Raw genomic sequence first — 20,403 nt, 5'->3', positions numbered from 1 at the left:
TCAGAGAACTGTAAACATGTAAAATTATTAGAATATTTACTTCCTCTGAGATATTTCAAGTAAATAATTTAAGGAGTTTGGATGACAAAAACGTTTGGGAATCCCTGCATTATATGAACAAACATTAATAAACATGGAAACAGCAATGACATTAAGCTCAAAGTCTGATATATTTTAGCCCAGACTTCCAGAATTAACAGATACTGAAGGATATAATGTTTCACATCACCAGTGTTTAGTAACTTAAGCATAATTATTTGTATCAGTTATTGGTTATAAAATGTATTTACATGACAAGAAAAGAAGAATTAGGGAGAATAAATACATTATAATTGTAATAATACAATCAAATCAGTTCTTTAACTCACTCATTACACCGTTTAGGCTATCTCAACATTAATAATCACCATCTTTACTACAATTTAAAGGGCAATGAGACTGTAATTAAAAAGTAAAAGTTAGCAAATAAAGAAAACTCTTTGCACCCGTACATCCTGCTCAATCTGTCTAAAATCTTTGCTTGCAATTCAGATTCAGAGTTTTGTCATCAATTATTATTATACAAACTTTTATTTTTTTTAAATTACGATATAATTTGTTTTGCTCTCAAGCTCTGTATGTGTTGATTATTAAAAAGAATAATAATAATAATAGGTAGTGTAATAAAAATCATCTATCAAAAGACACATTTAAGCACATTTATGTTGAAAAAAAATGTTAATAACAGATAATGAAGAAGATGTTTTCTCCTTAACCCACATCTGCGTCAGTTTAAGACAGCTAAAAGCTTACGGCTTAATATTTAACGTTAGGCCTACTAACAGATTTAAGATAAAGGTATTCTATAGTCTTTGATTATACTCACGTTACCTTTTGTATATCTAATAAACATGAATAAATACTTCATTATATTCATGTTAGTAATTATTTATGGAGATTGATGAACATGGCTCATTTTGTTTAGATCATCCGTGCACGTCCAAGAAAAAACTGCTTATAGTTGTGATCTGACCTCAAAAGATGTTTTAATATATTTTGAATCAAAAAGTGTATCTGCTGATTTTATGTTGAATCTTATGATTTTATTTGGCAAATTTCATATTCATAAAAGTAGAAGGGATAATTCTAAACCTTGTTTAAAGGTTTGGTTGATTTTCATTCATATATGGATTCTCTTCACTGTATTAATAGTAAAAAATGTATTGTATTTGCTAAACAGTTAAACTTAATTGGAAAGTAAACTGGCTGTAATATAGGCCTATGCTGTCTGTTATTGACATTTTGCCTGTATTTTTCTCTGTATTGTTGTTAAATTGTGTTGCATATTATATCTGAAATGTAATTTATTTTTAGTTATTTTTATTTTATTTGGATATCTTGTTAGAATTGTTTCTGCCTTGTTGTAGTTTCTAAAAAAAAAATTATAATAATAATAAAAAAGTTAGACTCACGTTGCCTGGTTACGTTCCTCAATGGTGGACCACGCCCACTTTAAGGACGGCAACACATAACGTATTAATGATGATTGGGTTTGTGTGATTGTAGGGGCATTGATTCGGTTTCTCAAGTATGATTGTTAGGAAAGGACCAAGTGGAAAAACCACCGGGCGCAACGCGACGCCACTGAGAGCTGCCCCGTCCTACAGTATGAAGCGTACAGTAGATCTAACCTTAATTCTGCGTTAATTATCGACTCCTTATTATTTTTTTTGAACTCCTAGATTTTCAAAGGCACGGGGCTAAACGCAGTCGAAGTGCTCGCCAGCTCTCTAAATTAAAAGCTAATGGATGCAACAAGGACAGGTGGGATTATATTCGGAAAGATTTCTGCTAAATGCGCTACATCTGTTGCTAGTGAACGACTCATGAATATTAATGAGATGTGTGACGTTTCTTCAGCGCTGGGCTGTTTGCTGTAGGACTGCGTCACAATTTGAATATTTATACTACGCCCTAAAAGTATGTTGTTGTTGTTGTTTAAAGAAAACAGATGCTTTTGAGTTTTGATAAGCTTTGGGACAGACCATGTTTGTAGCCGTTTTCGGTGTTGAGAGTAACGCATTACAAGTAACGCATCAGATTACTTTTTTATAGTAATTAGTAAAGTAACATTACTTTTTAATTTACAAAAAAAGAGATAAGTACCAGCAGTTACTGTATTTTTCCATTTGTGTTTCTTTATTTTTATATTTTTTTATTGTTGAAGGGTATTGAACTTTCTTCTCTTGCTATATTCTTCATGTAATCCAGAACAGCAGCAGCTGAAAGGTTTGTCTGAGCTGCGTTCTCTACTATATAGACGTGAATTCACATTTTATTCAGCATGACGCTTATGCATTTCACTTTTGGTGTGAAAGCGCTTTTACATTTGCCAAAAATATAACTTTTTATATTGAAAATAAACAAGTAAGCCCAGCCCAGATGAAAAAAATTAAAGTTTATTAAACTGTCCATAATAAGTAACTAAGTTACTTTTTAGAGTAATGCAATATTGTAATGCATTACTTTTAACAGTAACTTTCCCAACGCTGGTTGTTTTTATTAGTGTTTATGGTTCTGAACCGAATCCGTGCATGCCCTCTCAAGTGGCCAAGACCACAAGTGTGGGTATTTGGACAGGCCCAGTGAACGGAAATCTACTGGAAATATTACATCTTGGAATTTTTGGCATACTCGACATGCTATGCTTTGAAACACTTATGCCGTGTACAAAAATCTCACACTCAAGTACTTATTTTGAGTAAGCAAATCGCGACTGCTAAAAAAGTATGTTTTGTATAGTATAAATGTGTGTGCTATGAATGTAATCTGGACGTAGTACAGTCACATGTTATCATTATATGTGACCTACCAGCATCAGTTGCGTAGCTTCACTGCCATTCACAGATCCTCTCCTGTGGCCTCATGGGATAGTACAGTGTCCATCACATGCATACTTCAGAATCTCACCGGAAGAACTTTTTTATGTACTGTTTTGTGCATACTGTAAATTTGGAAATACTACTTTTGTCACATACAGTTTTTCGCCTACTATATAGTAGAGAAATATGTGATCTCAGGTGCAGCCTCAGTCAAATCTCGGATACAGCTGTGGAACGTTACCATGCAACACAGCATGAACTGCTTTTTTTTTTTTAAGCCATATTCTGGAAATTTAAGTTTCAGAGTAACAAAGGCTGGTGGAAGATGTCTGAATGGCCAGTCGTTGATTTCCGGATGCAGGAGAGGTCATGCTGAGGTACGAACGCTCTACCACTGCTGATCTCTAACAATCTGCTGATCTCTAACAGTAATGACTCTCTTCTGCTCTCAGCAGGGCATGTCGACTGCCAGTGCCTCCAAGGACTTCAGCCAGGTCTCCACAAGTGGGTTTGACGCTCCCTTTTCAATGCTTTGAGTGGTTATATTTCCTCACAGACCTATGCAGACCTTTTCTCTGTTATTGACCAGGTATAACGATGCCCTCTGGTGTTTCCAGCTTCTTGTTGGATTGTTTGGATGTTGATTCTCCAGCTTCAAGTACAGACACGACGCTTTCATCCATCGAGGAGTTTCGCAGAGCTGACAATTATGGTATAATTTGTTACCATTTACTTGTGTTGTATCAAACCCACATGCTGTAATTTCTTACACGGAACACGGGACAGTCGTGGCCTAATGGTTAGAGAGTCGGACTCGTAATCCAAAGGTTGCGGGTTTGAGTCTCGGGCCGGCAGGGATTGTAGGTGGGGGAAGTGAATGTCCAGCGCTCTCTCCACCCTCAATACCACGACTGAGGTGCCCTTGAGCAAGGCACCAAACCCCCAACTGCTCCCCGGGCGCCACAGCATAAATGGCTGCCCACTGCTCCGGGTGTGTGTTCACGGTGTGTGTGTGCACTTTGGATGGGTTAAATGCAGAGCACAAATTCCGAGTATGGGTCACCATACTTGGCAGTATGTCACTTCACTTCACTTAATTCTTAATTCAACCCAAATATCAGTCAAACTGCTTCAGTGTCTCAGTACAAATCATTATATACATTATCTGCTGTTTGTGCCTCTCATGACCACTCAGACGAGGGAACAGCATTTTTTGGTGAAGATGGGATGATGAACATGGTGAAAAACTCAACTCTTCTAGATCACAGCCATGCGCAGGATCTAGCGCTGCAGCACCCTCCAAACCTCTCCTCCATTCTTGGTAAGTCATGGCTGTTTATCATTCATAACTGCTATTAATGCAGTGAGGGCTGATGCATTTCACATAAACGTTTTAGGGCTGTGTTGTCAATATGAAAGGCGGTTATGCTTTTATTTTATGTAGAGCTATCAATAAACCCTACTGAAGAGAAATCGTTTCCTTCGTCACCCATTTGGTAAGGCCTTTATACATGCATGCTGTATATATAATACTAAACAAAAGTTTGGAAACATGATTTTTAAATGTTTTAATAAAGTCTCTTCTGCTCATCAAGGCTGCATTTATTTAGTTTAGTAAAAACTGTAATATTATTAAATGTTATTGGCATTTGAAATAACTATTTTCTATTTGAAAATATTGTAAAATGTAATTTATTCCTTTGAAGCAAACTTGAGTTTCCAGCATCATTACTCCAGTATTTAGTGTCACATGATCCTTCAGAAATCATTCTAATATGCTGATTTGCTGCTCAATTGTTATTGGTGCTCAGTTATTAATAATGTTTTTTATTTCCATCAATGTTTTTGTGGCTTAATATTTTGTGGAAACCTTTTTTCAGGATTATTTGATAAATAGAAGTTAAAAACAGCATTAATTTGAAATAGGATCTTTTGTAACATAAATGTATAAAGTAATTCATTTCTATTAAACAAACACACAGGGTCATGTGACACTGAAGACTGGAGTAATGATACTGAAAATTCAGCTTTGCATCACAGGAATCAATTACATTTTAAAATATATTACAATAGATAGCTGTTTTTCTATTATATATATATAATTAAAAAACAGCATTACTTTTTTTGAGCACATAAATGCAGCCTTGTAAAAACATAAAAATCGTAATGTTTCCAAACTTTTGACAAGCACTGTATACATGAATATATAATATGTGCTGATATACTTTTCAGTCATCACAAAAATTTGACTAAAATGATATATTTCCCAGCCTCTCTCCTTTACGTGTGCCCTCTGAAACTGTGGCATCAGATATTGCATCAGGTACTTGAGTTTCACTCCATGCAAGTTATAAATACAGTAGATGGCATTACTCCTTTCTTTCTTTAAATAAAGCTCTGTTTCTGCTGTTTGCAGGAAGTGTGATAAAATCAGCGAATGAGAGAACGCCTGTGAATACTAGGGTTGTAGTTATTTCCCCTGTTGTGAAAAAGGTGATTAATACTGTATTACGTCTTTCATATTATGCCTATGTATGGTCACATTCATGTGTGCGTGACTAATAGCTTCCTCCTTGCATTCTATTAGAAATGAGTAATGCTACTTATGAGTAATATCACAGGGTGTCTGGCTGGTCACTATGTATAGCATCATAACATAATAATGAGGAAAAACTTCCCTTTTTAGTGTTTTGCAGAAAAGGAACAACTAATAAAATGCAGAAAAGTGACGTTCAGCGACATTGTGAGCATTCGAAACGTATCAAGCCATAAACGTGGTAAGAAAGACCGGCAGGACTCTGGAGTAAAGCTGGTTAAAGCAGGCAGAAGCGTGCTGGAGGGATCCCGAGACGTTTCCTCAAGGCCTGTCAAGTTTTTTGACTTTGCAAATGAGCATGAGAGGGAAGCCTTTTTCCAGAGACTCAAACAAACACGCTTGTTTAAGTTTCCTGCCAAACCGGTAATTTTCTTTTCTCATTCCATTTTTGAAATCTAAATGAATTTCATGTTCCTTTTGTGTGCATTTCTCTTGTTTATAGATAATCTCAATCTGAGAGGACTTCAGTCGAAGATCAATGTCCTTACAAGTGAAGAAGCTCACTGGATCATATCTGACCAGCAGTGGGCAGTCAACACTTCTACTGCGTGCTTGGTTTACATTGCTACAAATATTTGAATTTAATTTAATGGCCTTGCAGTGTTTTTAAACCCTTAAAATGGATGAATGCGTGTGCACTGGAGTGAGACTAATTAAACACAAGAGCTGAATAATATACAACTCTTGGAGTATACCCATGTAAAATGGTTAAAACAGATTATGTACATAATGCAGAGTCATCAAAATGAGAAAGCTGTTTGCTGTGCTAGATTTTTACATGCTTTAAATTAAAAGAGAACCTTACAAATTAAATTATATTAGATGTTTGGATAAAAAAATAAATAAATATTAAAATTACTATACCATTATTGTGCGATTGCTCTTTCTTTTAATGTCTCACTGAGCATAAAAAGAACAAAATGCCCGTGAAATACAGATTAAATGCATTGGTCTTAAATTTAACACCACAACATCAACACAGCCATTCTGACCACGTGGCCTATGAATCAAAATATCAGCCAATCAGGAAAGCGGAGGTTAGCGCAGCGAATAATCGACCAATCAGAGAGCAGTGGCGTTGCCAGGCAGCTCGTGTGATTAATAGCAGTCATATGACTGGAGTCCGTCTGCTGGAGTAGAATGTGGCTCAAGAATTAAACACAAAAAGAGGATTTTTCCTTCAAAATTGTGGGTCCATTATGGCTCCCACGTTATTTAATAAACTTTTCAACAAAAGAAGCGCGTTTTCACCGCCCGCGAAATGCAGCAAAGAGGACACGGTGTTCAGGTAAGTTAACATCTCTAAGTTAGCTTCCGGAGAGCAGTAATGCTAATATCACAGATTCACCCCAAGTTCTGTGGATATAATATATTTAGCCTAGAGTCGTGTGTGTTTATGGTTACGTAAGGTTATCTCCATCTGTTGCCTGAATGTTAGCTTCATGCTAGTTAGCTCAGTCTGGCGACCCTTTGTTGTTGTTTATGTCACCGGATCTGACGAGCGGTTTTCTAAAAGTATGGTTTATTCCACACAGTATTTCAGTAACGTTACACTTATTTTATTTCCTGTCAGTCCTCGGCTTTTCTGTGCGATCATTAAATGCAGAACTAGCGATGCTGTGTAACCTCACCGAGTCCATAGTCCGCTGCACTATTAGCGGTCTTTAATCTAAATGGACTTTATGTTGGTGATGATAAAAGCAGAGACTGGCACGTGACCTCGTGCTGTCCGTGCATTCAGATCATTTTCCTGAGATGTGCAGGTCACTCAGGGACGCGGATCTGAGCCAGTGCTGCATGCATGCAGATGCACAGAATATCGCCACAAGTCTTCTTACCATCAGAGTAAAGCACTGAAATTTGCATTGGATTCATTTCTGTTGCACACTGATAACATCATATTTTTTTGGATCGTTCATCTTTAGCTGATTTGGAGTGTTAGATTTTAAGCATTTGGAAATAAGATTGGGATTTAAAGGATCCTAAGTAATAGGGGACTACAAGGCTACTGGCTACTTCTGCTTGTGAAAACAAAACTGCTTATTTTCATGGAAATTAGAAATGGCAACATGGAAACTATTCAGTGAAATTATTATATTCCTTAATTACAATAACTGAATGTTCTGCATGGTCTAGACTTAATTACCAATGAATATACATGATTTTTTGTTGTTGGTATCTATTTTAAAAATTATTTTACTCACAAACAGGTATTTCTACTTTATAAAATATTATAGAATATGATATTCAGTTTGTAAAAAAAAATATATATATATATATATATATATATATATATATATATATATATATATATATATATTTATTACTCACAAATAGCCATTTGTACTTGATAAAATATAGGATATGATATTTGTCTTAAGTGTCAGTTTTTCAAAATTTAGATTTATACATCATCTGAAAGTTTTCCATTGCTGTATGGTTTGTTAGAATCGGACAATATTTGGCTGAGATACAATTATTTGAAAATCTGGAATCTGAGGGTGCAAAAAAATCTAAATATTGAGAAAATTGCCTTTAAAGTTGTTCAAATGAAGTTCTTAGCCATGCATATCATAATCAAAAATTAAATTTACGATTTAAGACTGCTTTTGTGGTCCAGGGTCACATTTGTCATTAAAAAAAAATGAAATGACTATTTGTATCAATTTCCATGACCTTTCTCCATTTAGAAATCACACTTTTAAAATTCCCACATACAGTGTATGGTTGTCCTAGAATAAAAATGAATTAAATTGATTAAATTCAGTAAATGAATTAAATAATGGTAGTCGATAAGGGATTGAATTAAAATAAGAAATATGATTTCAGCTTGCATCTTGATTTTTAGCTGTTTTAGCTTATTTGAAACCTTGTTTTGTCTTATTTTCAATCATTTTAAGCCATCTTTTGGCCCCTAGCAGGTCCCGGACTTCTGTTTGAGAACCGCAGTGGTAGACATTTTTTATATTGCGAGACAAGGAACATATAAACATTGTTAGACACACTTACTAACATGGAAATACAAGAGAACCATTTAAAATGGAAGAACTGATAAACACAATTGTAAATCAGTATAGCGTTAAATGGTGACTACTTTGTCAAAGTAGAGCACAAGTTTTCAGTCTTTCTACTTTAAGTACAAAATCATGAATAAACAAGGAGGGTATAATAGACTATGTTGGGTTGACAGGCACATGTTCGATGGGTTCCTCACCATTAAATAATAAAACTGTTAGTGTCTAATATATATATCAGTTAACTTGATAATGAAAATGTTATGTTGTCAAATATTTGTGCTGATTTAGAAAGTGTATATCTCATGTGCTGTCAATCACTTGGCACTCTTGAAGTATATCGATATCAGTTAAAAAGCCCAAAATATGACCAACCTTTCAGAATATGCACACTACTGTATGGTGTAAGTTGAATGTTGTTTTATGATTCACTAGTGTTGAACATGTTGATGTTATCTCAGAGGACAAGTGATTGAATGCTGTGAGATCAGGACAGCAGCTGAATGTACCGTAGTATTTGAGTGTGTGCCGTGACCTTATGACCTCTCATCCTGTATTATGTCTTCTCCACACCACTCTCTCCTTACATGTGTTTCCCGTTTTCATTTGAGGTCGCTACAGGCAAAATCTAGCCAGGAACGCATCCAGATGAATACAAGCAATTCATTCAGTTAATATGTGAAACCGTAATTAGATTAAACTTGGTGAAATAATGCTCTCTGTGGTCTTGTTGGCCTGTTTCTTTAAATATTGTTGTGAAGAGCTAGACACACAACAACAGTGGCCCGTCGTGCGTAAGGGGCTGTAGTACCTAATATAGCAGAGAGGGCAGCTACATGGGTGACCCCTCTCAGAAAAACCAAAGGGCTGCTCACATTTCTGGTTCTTTGGCAGGACAGATTGTTCTTGATTGAGCCCGAAAGCTTTTGTGTGCTCTACCAGTGATTACCTTTAGCCAGACCCGGAGACCTCACGTCATTTGTATGCAAAATGTACAAAATTGTACTCGCGTCAGACAAGCTTTTGGAAATAAATAAAAGGCCTAATGTTTCAGGCACTGTAGCAATTAATCAGCAAATGTTTTTTTTTTTATTGATTACGGTTTATTAAAATGTGGACAAAATGTTGATGTATTTAAAAAAAGATTTTTAATAAACTATTATAAAAGTACAATGGTAATGCATTTTTTTAGGGCCCTATGAACTACTGTTTAATTTTAACCAAGTTCTGTGTTTTCAATTTTATTTTTTTGTGGATTCCATTTTAATAATCAATTTATTATTTAATTATTTATTTTTTTCAGCAGAAATTCTGTTTCACGCACTTTAATTTTTCTGGTATTCAAATGATGGCATAAAACAATTTAATTTTTTAAATCAAATGAATATTAAACAAACTTTAATTTATCTGAACAGAGGTTTACTGTTACAATTAAAACATGGAAGAAAATTGGCGTGGCTATTTCTTAAATATAAAGTTTTAATTATAATTTTGTTAGCAGAAGTAGTAGAAATATTCTGTCACAATTTCTTCAAGTTAAACCTAACTTTTATTTTGACTAGTTGCCTTTAGTTTGTATCCGTGTGTGTAGCTTTTCTCAAATGAAACAGTCAGATGGTCTTGAAGTGACTCTCAGAGCAGTTCTGGAGATGCTTATGTATTTATGTCATCATTTAGTGAGACTGCATTGCGGATATTTTGAGATCCAGACGAGCATCACACAAGTTAAGGATGTGTTGTAGAGCAAACCGAGACACGCACAACATACAGACTTCACATTTACAGCAGTCTTTCTGTGCTTCAATATTCACAGACAATAGACCATATTGTGAACAGCCCTACTTATGATTCATTCATCCAAAATTGCACAATTCCATCAGAGTTTTCTGCATCACTGAAATCATAAGGCTCTAGGTTTGTGTATTTGATATGCACTCAGACTCTTGTGACTGAAGGATTGCTGCTGTCATCAAGTGTCTGTTTCTGTGTGCTCATGACTGGTAGAGAGAGTTTGAGATGAGACGATAACTCAGTGAGTGATTCATGAGCATGTGCTTCATTGATGTCATTCTTTTACTTTATGTCATGTGACTGTGGTGTTGTATGTTGTGCCGGTCAGGACTCGTTGGACAGCGAGAGTTCAGGACTAGAGCTGGTTCTTGCACAGTCAGTTTAGTTTTCAACACACGTGGCCGCTTGTGCTGTAATGTCATGCTGTGTTAAAATGATCGTGTTCCCAGTGAAATCTTGAACATCTTTCTTTTGGCTGTTTTTGTGTTGCGGTTTAGTGCAGACTGACGAATATGAATTCATCTGCAAAATCATCCTGTGGCTGAAAGTATATTTTAGTAAAAAATGATCTACAGGGCTGCAACAAACAATTATATAATCGATTAATGTAACGATTATTACAGCAATTAATTCAGAAACGTTTAGATGGCATTTTCTTTTCATCTTGTATATGTATAATACATATTAAAGTAGTGTTTATAGCTGTATGTTTACAGCGGTAACAAAGAAATTGCTGTATCGCTGCTGTACCATAAGCGCCACCTGCTGTCAGAGAGCAAATTTTCATTTTCATTCAGTCTGTCTGCTGTTTTTGTTTCATTCAGATGTTTTATGTAGTATAGTTTCACAAAGCTAAGGTCAGACTTCAAAAATATAGACCCTTTTAGGGCCGACGTCACAATTACGTCACAGCGCTAGCTGGAGGCAAAACAAAGGGAAAACTGGAAGCGGCCCATTCAAACCAGTGCAGATTCGGCTACATAAGGAGCTTAAAATATCGTCTTGTTGTGATGTTGGGTGCCCGAATCGATGTTGTAGAGGCTCCAATTTGAAATTTTAAGCCATACCTGATTTCACTGCCAGACAAAAAACCAATGACAGCAGAAACGATCGTCAAAATGCTCGCATTTGCAGCACATACTTCTTATCAGAAAAGGTTAAATAAAGTATTGTCTATTGTTATGGGCGCGTCTAAAGCTTTCTTCTGCATCTCACTATCGTGTATGAAATAATGTCTGTGTACATGTGTGTAAAGCAACAAATTGACTGATTTATATGCTTATGTAATTGTATATGCATTGTTGTGATTAATTGTGGCTGAAATAATAATGTAGCTGTAAAAATAGTTGCCTGCTGAAATTGAAATATATATGCATCTTCATGACTAGATAGACACTGTGAGTTTGTCTTAACTATACACGTTAGATGTGAGTCACTCAACCGGAGGGAATCCTGTCAGATCGTCCATCCTTTGAGTAAAAGCGTGTGCGGGTCAGCCAATCTGGTTTTGTCCGTTCAAGTTAACCTTTTCAAATAACAATCGCAGTCCTGGACAGTGCATCTATACCTTACATATGCAGGTAAAATCAGAATTTCTCCAGTTATTATTAAAAAACAAACTAAACAGACTTCATAGCTAGCGTTAGTGAAGCGGTCAGGGGAATCTTTCTGCCTCCAGCTAAGCTCCGCCCACAGAAAAACGTCACAATGTTTACTAACAGAAAAAGGGTCAAATTTAATGATGCAGAATGTATGCAGCATCTTTGTTTGGAATCGTGAGTAAAATGCACTGGTTGCCCTTCATTTTAAATGGTAAGAGCACAGGCAAAGCCTTAGTTTGTTCATAAGAAGAGATTTCATTTGCGTTATTTATTTGATTTGTGATTTGTTTTGAAATTTCAAATTTGTTTTGTTTATTAGGAATAATTTTGTCTGAGAAATAATAAAAGGACACCTTTTAATTTATAATTTGTCTTAAATCTCATTTTGTTAAAAGTCGTGAGAAAATAATATCATGATTCATATCGTGAGTTGAGTGAATTGTTATATCCCTACTTATGAGCTAAATGTGATGTCAGTCTTAATTTTACACTTGACTAATATTTCTCTTTCGATGGACTCGATCGCATCAGAAAATGAAGCATGTGTGTTGTTTAGTGCTTTAGTGAAGGATGCTGTGAGTTGATGTGCCGTAGACCAGTAGCTGCACTCCTTCACAGACCAGATACTGAGCCTGAGCTATTATTGTCCTCGCTGGACTCCCGTTGGCTCTACTTGAGCGAGCTGACAGGAATGCTGCCTGGAAACATTCCCACCGCATGCATTCAAAAACGACCCCAGTTAGCGGACAGGAAGTGCGTCATGGTCTGGATGCTTTCTTTATGTAACGGCCGCTTGCTCTCATTATGATCAGACGCTGACCTCCGCTCGCAGGAGTCCGGAGGGGACGGGCTAGCCTCTCTATGCCCACATCACACTGTCTTCAGTTTCCAGCGGCGCGTCCGCATGTCTTTGTCCGACGCTGTCCAGCTCGGCCTGGAGGTCACCTGACAGTCTCATGTTGTTTTGTGAATTTAGTTCATTGCTATTCTTAGCAGCGCTCTGTGCTGAGGACGAGCGAGCCGCGGGCTGGGGAGGATGGGAAAGCACACGGGTGCAAACGCTCTGATGCCCAGGTACCTGACAACCGTTTGCTTTCTGCTTGTCTGTGGCTTTGCAGTCATTGCGTGTGGTTGCTGTAGAAACAGCGTGGCGGCATTTGTGTTGCCTTGTGAGTGAGAGGTTTTGCTGTAGGTATTCATCCTCCTCGCTGTGAGCTTTAATGATGATGTGCTCTTATGCAACGTCCTGCAGATTAAGGTTAAGCAGCTTAAGGACTCGTTTTCATTCTGGAGCAGTGCATATAAGATCACTGTGAAGATAATAGTCTAGGTCTTGTCACCTGTCTCCCTCTGAAAATATCAGTTGCCTTATTATTCTCATTACTGTCAGGAAAAAAATTGCATTACTAATTTTAAATTCAGCTTTTTTTTTTATGCGTGTTGCTGATAGAGAGAGAGGGTGGCTGATGGCATATACACACACACACACACACATAATATATGTCATTCATGCATGTACTGTACAAATTTAATTCTCCTGTTCGCATCCTTTTTGCATTTTTTTTTTAACCAAAATTACCAAAATGTTTGCGATTTTTCTGTAAATGATTATTGCACATTCAAAGACTTATTCAGATGATATAAATGTCTTTGCATAACGTCAACAGTATATGAGAAAGTATTCTCGCACATGCCTTCCTAGTAGTAGAAAGGCAAACTCTATAGCTAATACTTGTCCTGTCATTTACTTTCTGTTTAACATTTCTAATAATTTTGGACAGAAATGCGAAACAAAGACCATGAATGAATAAAGACAGAATAAATCTGTTCATCTTGACAAAATAAAAGCCCCGCCTCCAAAAATTTATGGTTAAACAGAAAAACTTATTGACTGATGAAATGTTAAACAAAGACCAAAATAAAAGTCCTGCCTCTAACACTTAACGACCAAACAGAAAAAACTAATCAACCGATAAAATGTTTAACATGTCTAATAATTTTGGACAGAAATTTTAAACAAAGACAATAAACGAATAAAGACAGAGACTACTCTTGTTCATGTGGACAAAATAAAAGTTCCAACACTTATCGACCGATAAAATGCTAAACATTAGTAGCTAATCAATCATTGATTTACCACTAATCAGTGTTGAATGACGGTTTTTGTGTCCATCAAAACTTTTCTTCCATCACACGAAGTGTCCGAGAGAACAGTGCTTTGCGATTAAATCCTACTCCGGTATGATGATGAATACTTTATTGATCCCAGAGGGAAATTTAAACATCCAGTAGCTATACAATATAATACAAAATGGAAAAAAAAGCCATACAATTTCATACCTTTCACAAACTGTGCAAATTAACAAAGCATGGTATTATATTGAATTCACAGTGTACTGTGTGTGTATAATTACTGCAAGCAAACTTATCTGAGAAAATTTATAACTGGTATTATTTTTTAAATAACTGACACAGGGTCAGTTACAGTTTTCACTTACTTTATTCATATTATTTTAATTATTTATTTGAGAAAAATATATGACTGTAGGATTACTGACCATATCATGAGGCCTCTATCTAAAGTTTGAATCTGATTTTAACAGGTTTATCAAGTTCAAATTTATTATTATAAAGTGAGTTTTCTTCAGATCAGCTGTGAGATTTATGGTTGAGTTTTCATGTTTTGAAGGGGATGGTTGTGCATCATGTTGTCTTTGTGCACAGCTTGTTTGTCTTGATTCCTGATAAAGCCGATGATGTGCTCCGTGTCTAGATGGCGAATGAGTCCAGTCGTCAGGAATGTGACGAGTAAACAGCCGCGCGCTCTGGGCCTTTCTTCACCTGCCTTGACACAGAGCACAGAAATAACTCGTGCCCATGCCATTCCTGCCCTCGTTGCCTACATCCTGCTCAAAATCCCTCACAGATCCTGGTTAGATGAGTGGCAGCGGCCCAAACCATCACTTCTGATGGCTGAAGGAAGCTTGTTAGTTAAAGAGATTGTTCACCCAAAAATGAAAATTCTGTCATTAATTACTCACCCTCATGTCGATCCAAACCCGTAAGACCTTCGTTCATCTTCGGAACACAAATTAAGATATTTTTGATGCATTCCGAGAGCTCTCTGACCCTCCCATAGACAGCCAGGATGCTTACAAGGATTATTTTAGCGATCTCCTTGCTACGTTTCTGAGCCTTGATCGTGTAAGGATCCTTGCTGTCTATGGGAGGGTCATAGAGTTCACGGGATTCATCAAAAATATCTTAATTTGTGTTTCGATGATGAGCGAAGGTCTTACAGGTTTGGAACGACATGAGGGTGAGTAATTAATGACAGCACTTCCATTTTTGGGTGAACTATCCCTTTAAGCTTCAGTGTGTTTGTGGTGCTGATGTTCGTGTCTCTGTCCCTCAGCTGGTCGTCACCGGAGCTGGAGCCCAGCCAGATCCGTCTCATCGTCTACCAGGACTGCGAGCGGCGTGGCAGGAACGTCCTCTTCGACTCGGACGCCAGAAAGAGAAGCACGGAAGATGCCCCGGTCACGGTGAGTGCTGTGTGAACCAGAGACCTTATCTCCAGTAATAATGGCATCAGCTGACACTGAGTGTGTAAGCATTCTTTCACATTCACATGACTGAAGGCGTGTCGAGCTCTCTGTCATGTCTGCTGGTTGTTTGTCATTAGCTGTCATGAGGCTGTGGGTGCAGTGCAAAAGCCGGTTCACCAAAAAAACCAACATTTTCCACACCTGCTCTTGTCATCTGACTGCGATGCGAAATGTGAAGGGAATTCTGATCTGTGTTTCCCCAATCAGTCTGCACTGAATGTGATAAGACAAAAGAAAACATGAACCTCAAAGTAATTCAGCTCATGAAGAGTGTTCATGTTGCAAAATTGATGACCGCTCCAAAGTGTTTTGTGCACCTTACAGGATTTCTGCGGATCTTAATTTAGTGTTCCACAAATGAAGACCTTAAAAGGTCTTAAATCAGAGCAGAAAGTCTTGAATTCTTAAAGTTTTGGCATTAAATGTAAAAATTAATCTCTCTCAATATTTGCCTTGATTTCCAATATCTACAAATATGTAAACATCTTTAAATCAAGATACATTTACATGAGACGCAAATAGAACATATGAAGTCTTCATATGAACAAAACCTTGTTTTTAAGCTGAATTTTCTGAGCACATTGGCAGATATTTGTTGTTGTTTTAATCATAAGCTCACTCAATTTGAGCAGTTTCTCATAAAACAAGATTTCTTATCTTAAGTCATTTTGCTTCTCAAGTAAATACACATTTATTTAAGAGCCTTTAGACATTTGCTCTGGAAAACAAGACTGATCAGAAGGTTCAGTAAAAATTTAAGTCAGTGTCATTACTGATTGTTCCAAAAGGTACAACATTATAAATAAGTAAGCCCTGGATCATTCATTCAGTGGCTTAACATTTGATATTTATCAGTCAGTTCAGTATGGCTTTGACCTGCAGCCTGCTGAATAAAAACACACAGCATGAGTCTAAATCATTGCTGTGGTTTGGTGATGATTAAAAACCCTCCTAAACGTAAGGCATGCTCTTTTAAAATCCGCTGCAGGTTCAAGCTGCTGTTGGTGCGCAGTGCAGCCAGATGAATAATAAACAGCCTGTCTAGTGTGTTCGGGTGAGGCTCTGGAGATTGCTGATATGGAGCCGAGCTACGGCTGCAATCACATGATGCTTTTGGCCGAGGATATTGTTTCACCAGGGAGAGGGAGAGACAGAGAGTCATTGACTGAAAGCAGAAGAGAGCGAGTAAGCAAACAGCCCTGCTCACGAGTTGTTAAGGAAGTCATATGACAGTCTCACATGCTCGAGTTCCTTTGTGCTCTTCACGGACGAGACTCAGTGTTTAAAAGTGTTTATGTGCACACTTAGCTGTTTAGAGATTCATGTCTCTAAGTCCATGCAAACAAAACTAAAACTTCAAAATGTTCAAAGACTAGGGATGGCCAGTATTGCCAAATGAGAATACATATCTTGATATTTTTTGGCTGAATTGTGTTATACGGTATACATCTCTATAGTCTACTTTTTCTGTTAGGATTGAAAACAAATTATTTATGTGAGGGGGGGGAATCGCATCCTGCCCAATGTTGTCCAATGAAACGATGTTCATTCATATTAAAGGCTATGAAAACAAATATAGTCAATGTAACCATCATGTAGGCTAACCTGTATATTATGTGCAGAAAAGGGGTAAAATTACTTTACATTTTAACATTACAATCTAAAAACAAAAATAATGCTGTTAAAGTAAATGTTAAATTCACTAAACTAAAAAATGAAAATAAAGCAAACAAAAAAAATATACATGTGTGTATATATATGTATGTATATATATATATATATATATATATATATATATATATATATATATATATATATATATATATATATATATATATATGTATATATGTGTGTGTAAATGTATGTAAAGAGACTTGATCACTTTATATGATGAGCAGATCACATTTAGGCTCCATTCATGTGGATTACGTTTTATAAGTCATTATGAACTTTTTAAAGCGTCAGTTTTGATTGCATGGACTTTCAGTGGAAGGGCAGAAATCTCTGAACATAAATAATTGAGTAACTGCTCTGGATTCAGTGAATTAGTAATCAGACTGACTCATCTGCTTTTGAGAATCGTTTTGAATGATTCATTTAAAGAACGACTCATACACAAGATTCATCTGATTGTGAATCATGTTAAACTGGTCTCGCTGTTTCTTTTTGCATGTTTCTTTGCTTTACGGTCATGTCTCATCATTCAGTTCAGACTCTCCCCCTCACACCTTTAAATAACGATCAGTGACAATTGATTCAACATTAACTGTTTAAAACAGCATTCGCTTTTGTGTGCTGCTGCATTCACACTCCAGACAATCATACACCTTAAATGTCTTTTTTGCAGAATGTGGGTCTTGACGAACCGGTGTTTCTCAGGTTTAGTGACTGCGCTCATGAGCATCTCGCAGGGTTGTTGAGTTTGTCCGTGTGTTGTTTGCAGAGGGTGTGTGGAGAGGCACAGGCGAAGATGTTTGGGAAGTGTTGTCAGCTGAAGCCTACGGGCGGCAGCTCCAGTTCCCTGGACAGCAGCTCGTCCTGCGCCTCCGAGCCCAAAGAACAAAACCGCTTCCAGGTGAGTCCCGTCACAAGCCTTCGCTCGCTCTCTTCATGCTCTTCATATTCTGTGCAGTGGTCAGCTCACAGAAATGAACTGTTTCATTAAGGGCCAACATTTTCCACCTTAAATTGAAAGCAATTTTTTTTTTTCGTTTATTTTTATTCAGATTTTTACATTTTAACCAATACATTTAGTTTGAATAATGAGACACTAAAGACTGTCACCAATCAAATAAAATCAGTATCAACAAAATCCATTTTTGCAAGCTGCATCTGAAGCATTTATATCTATTTACACAGCAAATACAAAAATACTTTGAGATTTTGAATAGTAAAATATGTTAAATATGAAATTAAAATTGCCAGTATGTGGCGGCAGTTCACTGTTTTAAAGAGCGAGTCATTGAGTCTTTTATTTAATCTGGGCGATTCTTATGATTTTATCAATTAATTATAATTTATTGCTTTTCCATGGTTATTTTTATTTAATTTTTTTATAAATCGAGAAATCGTGATTTGTAAAAGAAATATTACCAAATGTTAGAATTAGACATTGCTTTTGCTTGGTTTGTGCAAACTCAGTGATGCTCATCAAAGTCAGTTAAAACAACAATTACTGTATCATTGGAGAAGATGCATATCACACACCCCTGTGTGCTGCTCCTGCAGATTCAAACCTGTGTGTATTGCTCTTTCTTTCGTTGTACCAGGGCTCCTCACGGTGCTCATCAGACGCTAACATGCTCGGAGAAATGATGTTCGGCTCGGTGGCCATGAGCTACAAAGGCTCAACGCTGAAGATCCACCAGATAAGGTGAGAGCATACAGATGTCAAGTTGATGGTGTGTGTGTGTGATGAGCAGTCTGAGCTGAACAGGTGTTTGTGTGTTTGTTCCCAGATCTCCTCCACAGCTGATGCTCAGTAAAGTGTTTACAGCGAGAACAGGCGGAAGCGTCTACGGCAGCCTGAACACGTAAGCCACACACACACACACACACACACACACACACACACACACATGTTCAGCAGTGCATTCGCTGTGGTCTGTTTCCTCATTGCACCTCTTGATTACTTGACAGACTGCAGGACAGTTTAGAGTTCATCAGTCAGGACTCCGGCGTGCTGCGGCCCGAGCAGAACACGGCTGCCAACGGGTTCCTGGGCAGCATAGGTAACACAAGATCCTCTGTGCCTCAGCCTTACTCCACATGCACTTTCAACACAGTTTCAGTTGCCACATTGTTCCTTTGACGACGTTTGCCGTTTCAGCTGGCAAAAAACATTTGTTTCACTGTTTTATGTTTTATGATCTCAGTACTTTCCCAACTTTTCTTCTGTGTCTGTCCTTCTCCATTGTGCGCAAGTTTTCTATGAAATCGTCACATCGTCACTGTTTTAAACATTGTAATTATGTGTTTGTTTTGAGGACTCATTGAGAACATGTCTAGGTCATAGTTCTTCTTTTACACTTTGGCATTTTACTTTGCATAAAGAAAATGTTTAACCCAGACGTATTTTTATTTCAGGATTTAGGATTGTCACATCCTCTAGGAATGAATTGAGACATTGCAAAGCATTTTTATCTTTTTTTTTTTTAATTATTTTATTTTTTAATGATCTAGTGTTTTTTTTTTTATTTTTTATTACAGTCTTTTTTTTTTTAAACATTAAACAAATTTTTCCTTTCCCTTTACCTCCCGGATAAAAAAAGAAAACGAATATATATATATATGTACGCACACACACACACATGCAGTGCCCTCCAAAAGTATTGGAACAGTAAAGACAAAATTGTTCTGTTGGCTGTGGAGTCAAGACATTTGCAAATATGATTAAAATATGAATATGAGACAAAACTACAGAATGTCACATTTTATTATTGGGTGATTCAACACATAGATGTTTTACCAGCTAAGAAGTTCAGCACTTTTAGAGTTTCATCCCTCTATCTGATGAGAGCATAAGTATTGAAACAGTTGCCTCAGGTCTTTCTAAGTGATCAGCTGTGTCCTGTTGCATTAATTCTTCAGATATTAAAAGCAGGAAATGTGTTGTATCCGTTATATCCATTACTTCTGTATTCTGAATCTTGCATGTGATGATGACACACACAAACCAGGATGAAGATGAGGGAGCTGACTTTGAGAAAAAAGCAAGCAATTTGGATGCTAAAAGAAAAGAGGAAGTCAGTTAGAGCTCTAGCAAAAACAAAGGGCATGGAGAAATCAAGAGTTTGGAAACAACCAGTGACACCAGCAACCAACAACTACCTGATCGGCTGAGAAAACAACAGTAGTTGATGACAGACAAATCATAAAAGCTGTGAAAATGAACCCTAAAAGACGTGTCTGTAAAATCACCAACAACTTCCA

The 20,403-nt window shown here is 36.9% G+C and overlaps 2 protein-coding genes across 4 annotated transcripts in view; both read left to right on the top strand.

The window, feature by feature from the left end:
• Positions 1 to 1,475: 1,475 nt before the first annotated feature.
• On the top strand, positions 1,476 to 6,322 carry LOC306862492 (uncharacterized protein). Its single transcript, XM_079405312.1, has 11 exons — positions 1,476 to 1,645; positions 1,722 to 1,803; positions 3,160 to 3,238; positions 3,314 to 3,365; positions 3,451 to 3,573; positions 4,057 to 4,182; positions 4,306 to 4,357; positions 5,132 to 5,184; positions 5,278 to 5,354; positions 5,548 to 5,820; positions 5,900 to 6,322. The coding sequence occupies exons 1-11, from the start codon at positions 1,570 to 1,572 to the stop codon at positions 5,912 to 5,914; spliced, it is 1,008 nt and encodes a 335-aa protein (XP_079261438.1). The 5' UTR covers positions 1,476 to 1,569; the 3' UTR covers positions 5,915 to 6,322.
• Positions 6,323 to 6,531: 209 nt separating this feature from the next.
• Positions 6,532 to 20,403, top strand: part of LOC306862491 (folliculin-interacting protein 1-like) — a 32,511-nt gene continuing 18,639 nt past the window's right edge. For 2 of the 3 annotated variants that reach the window (XM_079405311.1, XM_079405309.1), the window contains exons 1-6: positions 6,532 to 6,745; positions 15,279 to 15,408; positions 17,915 to 18,046; positions 18,741 to 18,844; positions 18,930 to 19,004; positions 19,111 to 19,202. In XM_079405311.1, coding sequence (XP_079261437.1) covers positions 6,657 to 6,745; positions 15,279 to 15,408; positions 17,915 to 18,046; positions 18,741 to 18,844; positions 18,930 to 19,004; positions 19,111 to 19,202 — 622 coding nt within the window. In that variant the 5' untranslated portion in view covers positions 6,532 to 6,656. Of the gene's footprint in view, positions 6,746 to 12,658; positions 12,938 to 15,278; positions 15,409 to 17,914; positions 18,047 to 18,740; positions 18,845 to 18,929; positions 19,005 to 19,110; positions 19,203 to 20,403 lie in introns of those variants that run through there. The other variant, XM_079405310.1, reaches the window with a different exon arrangement.

The sequence above is a fragment of the Barbus barbus genome (assembly GCF_936440315.1).
Source record: "Barbus barbus genome assembly, chromosome: 43".
Lineage (NCBI taxonomy): Eukaryota > Metazoa > Chordata > Actinopteri > Cypriniformes > Cyprinidae > Barbus > Barbus barbus.
This window is presented reverse-complemented; position numbering and strand designations above follow the sequence as displayed.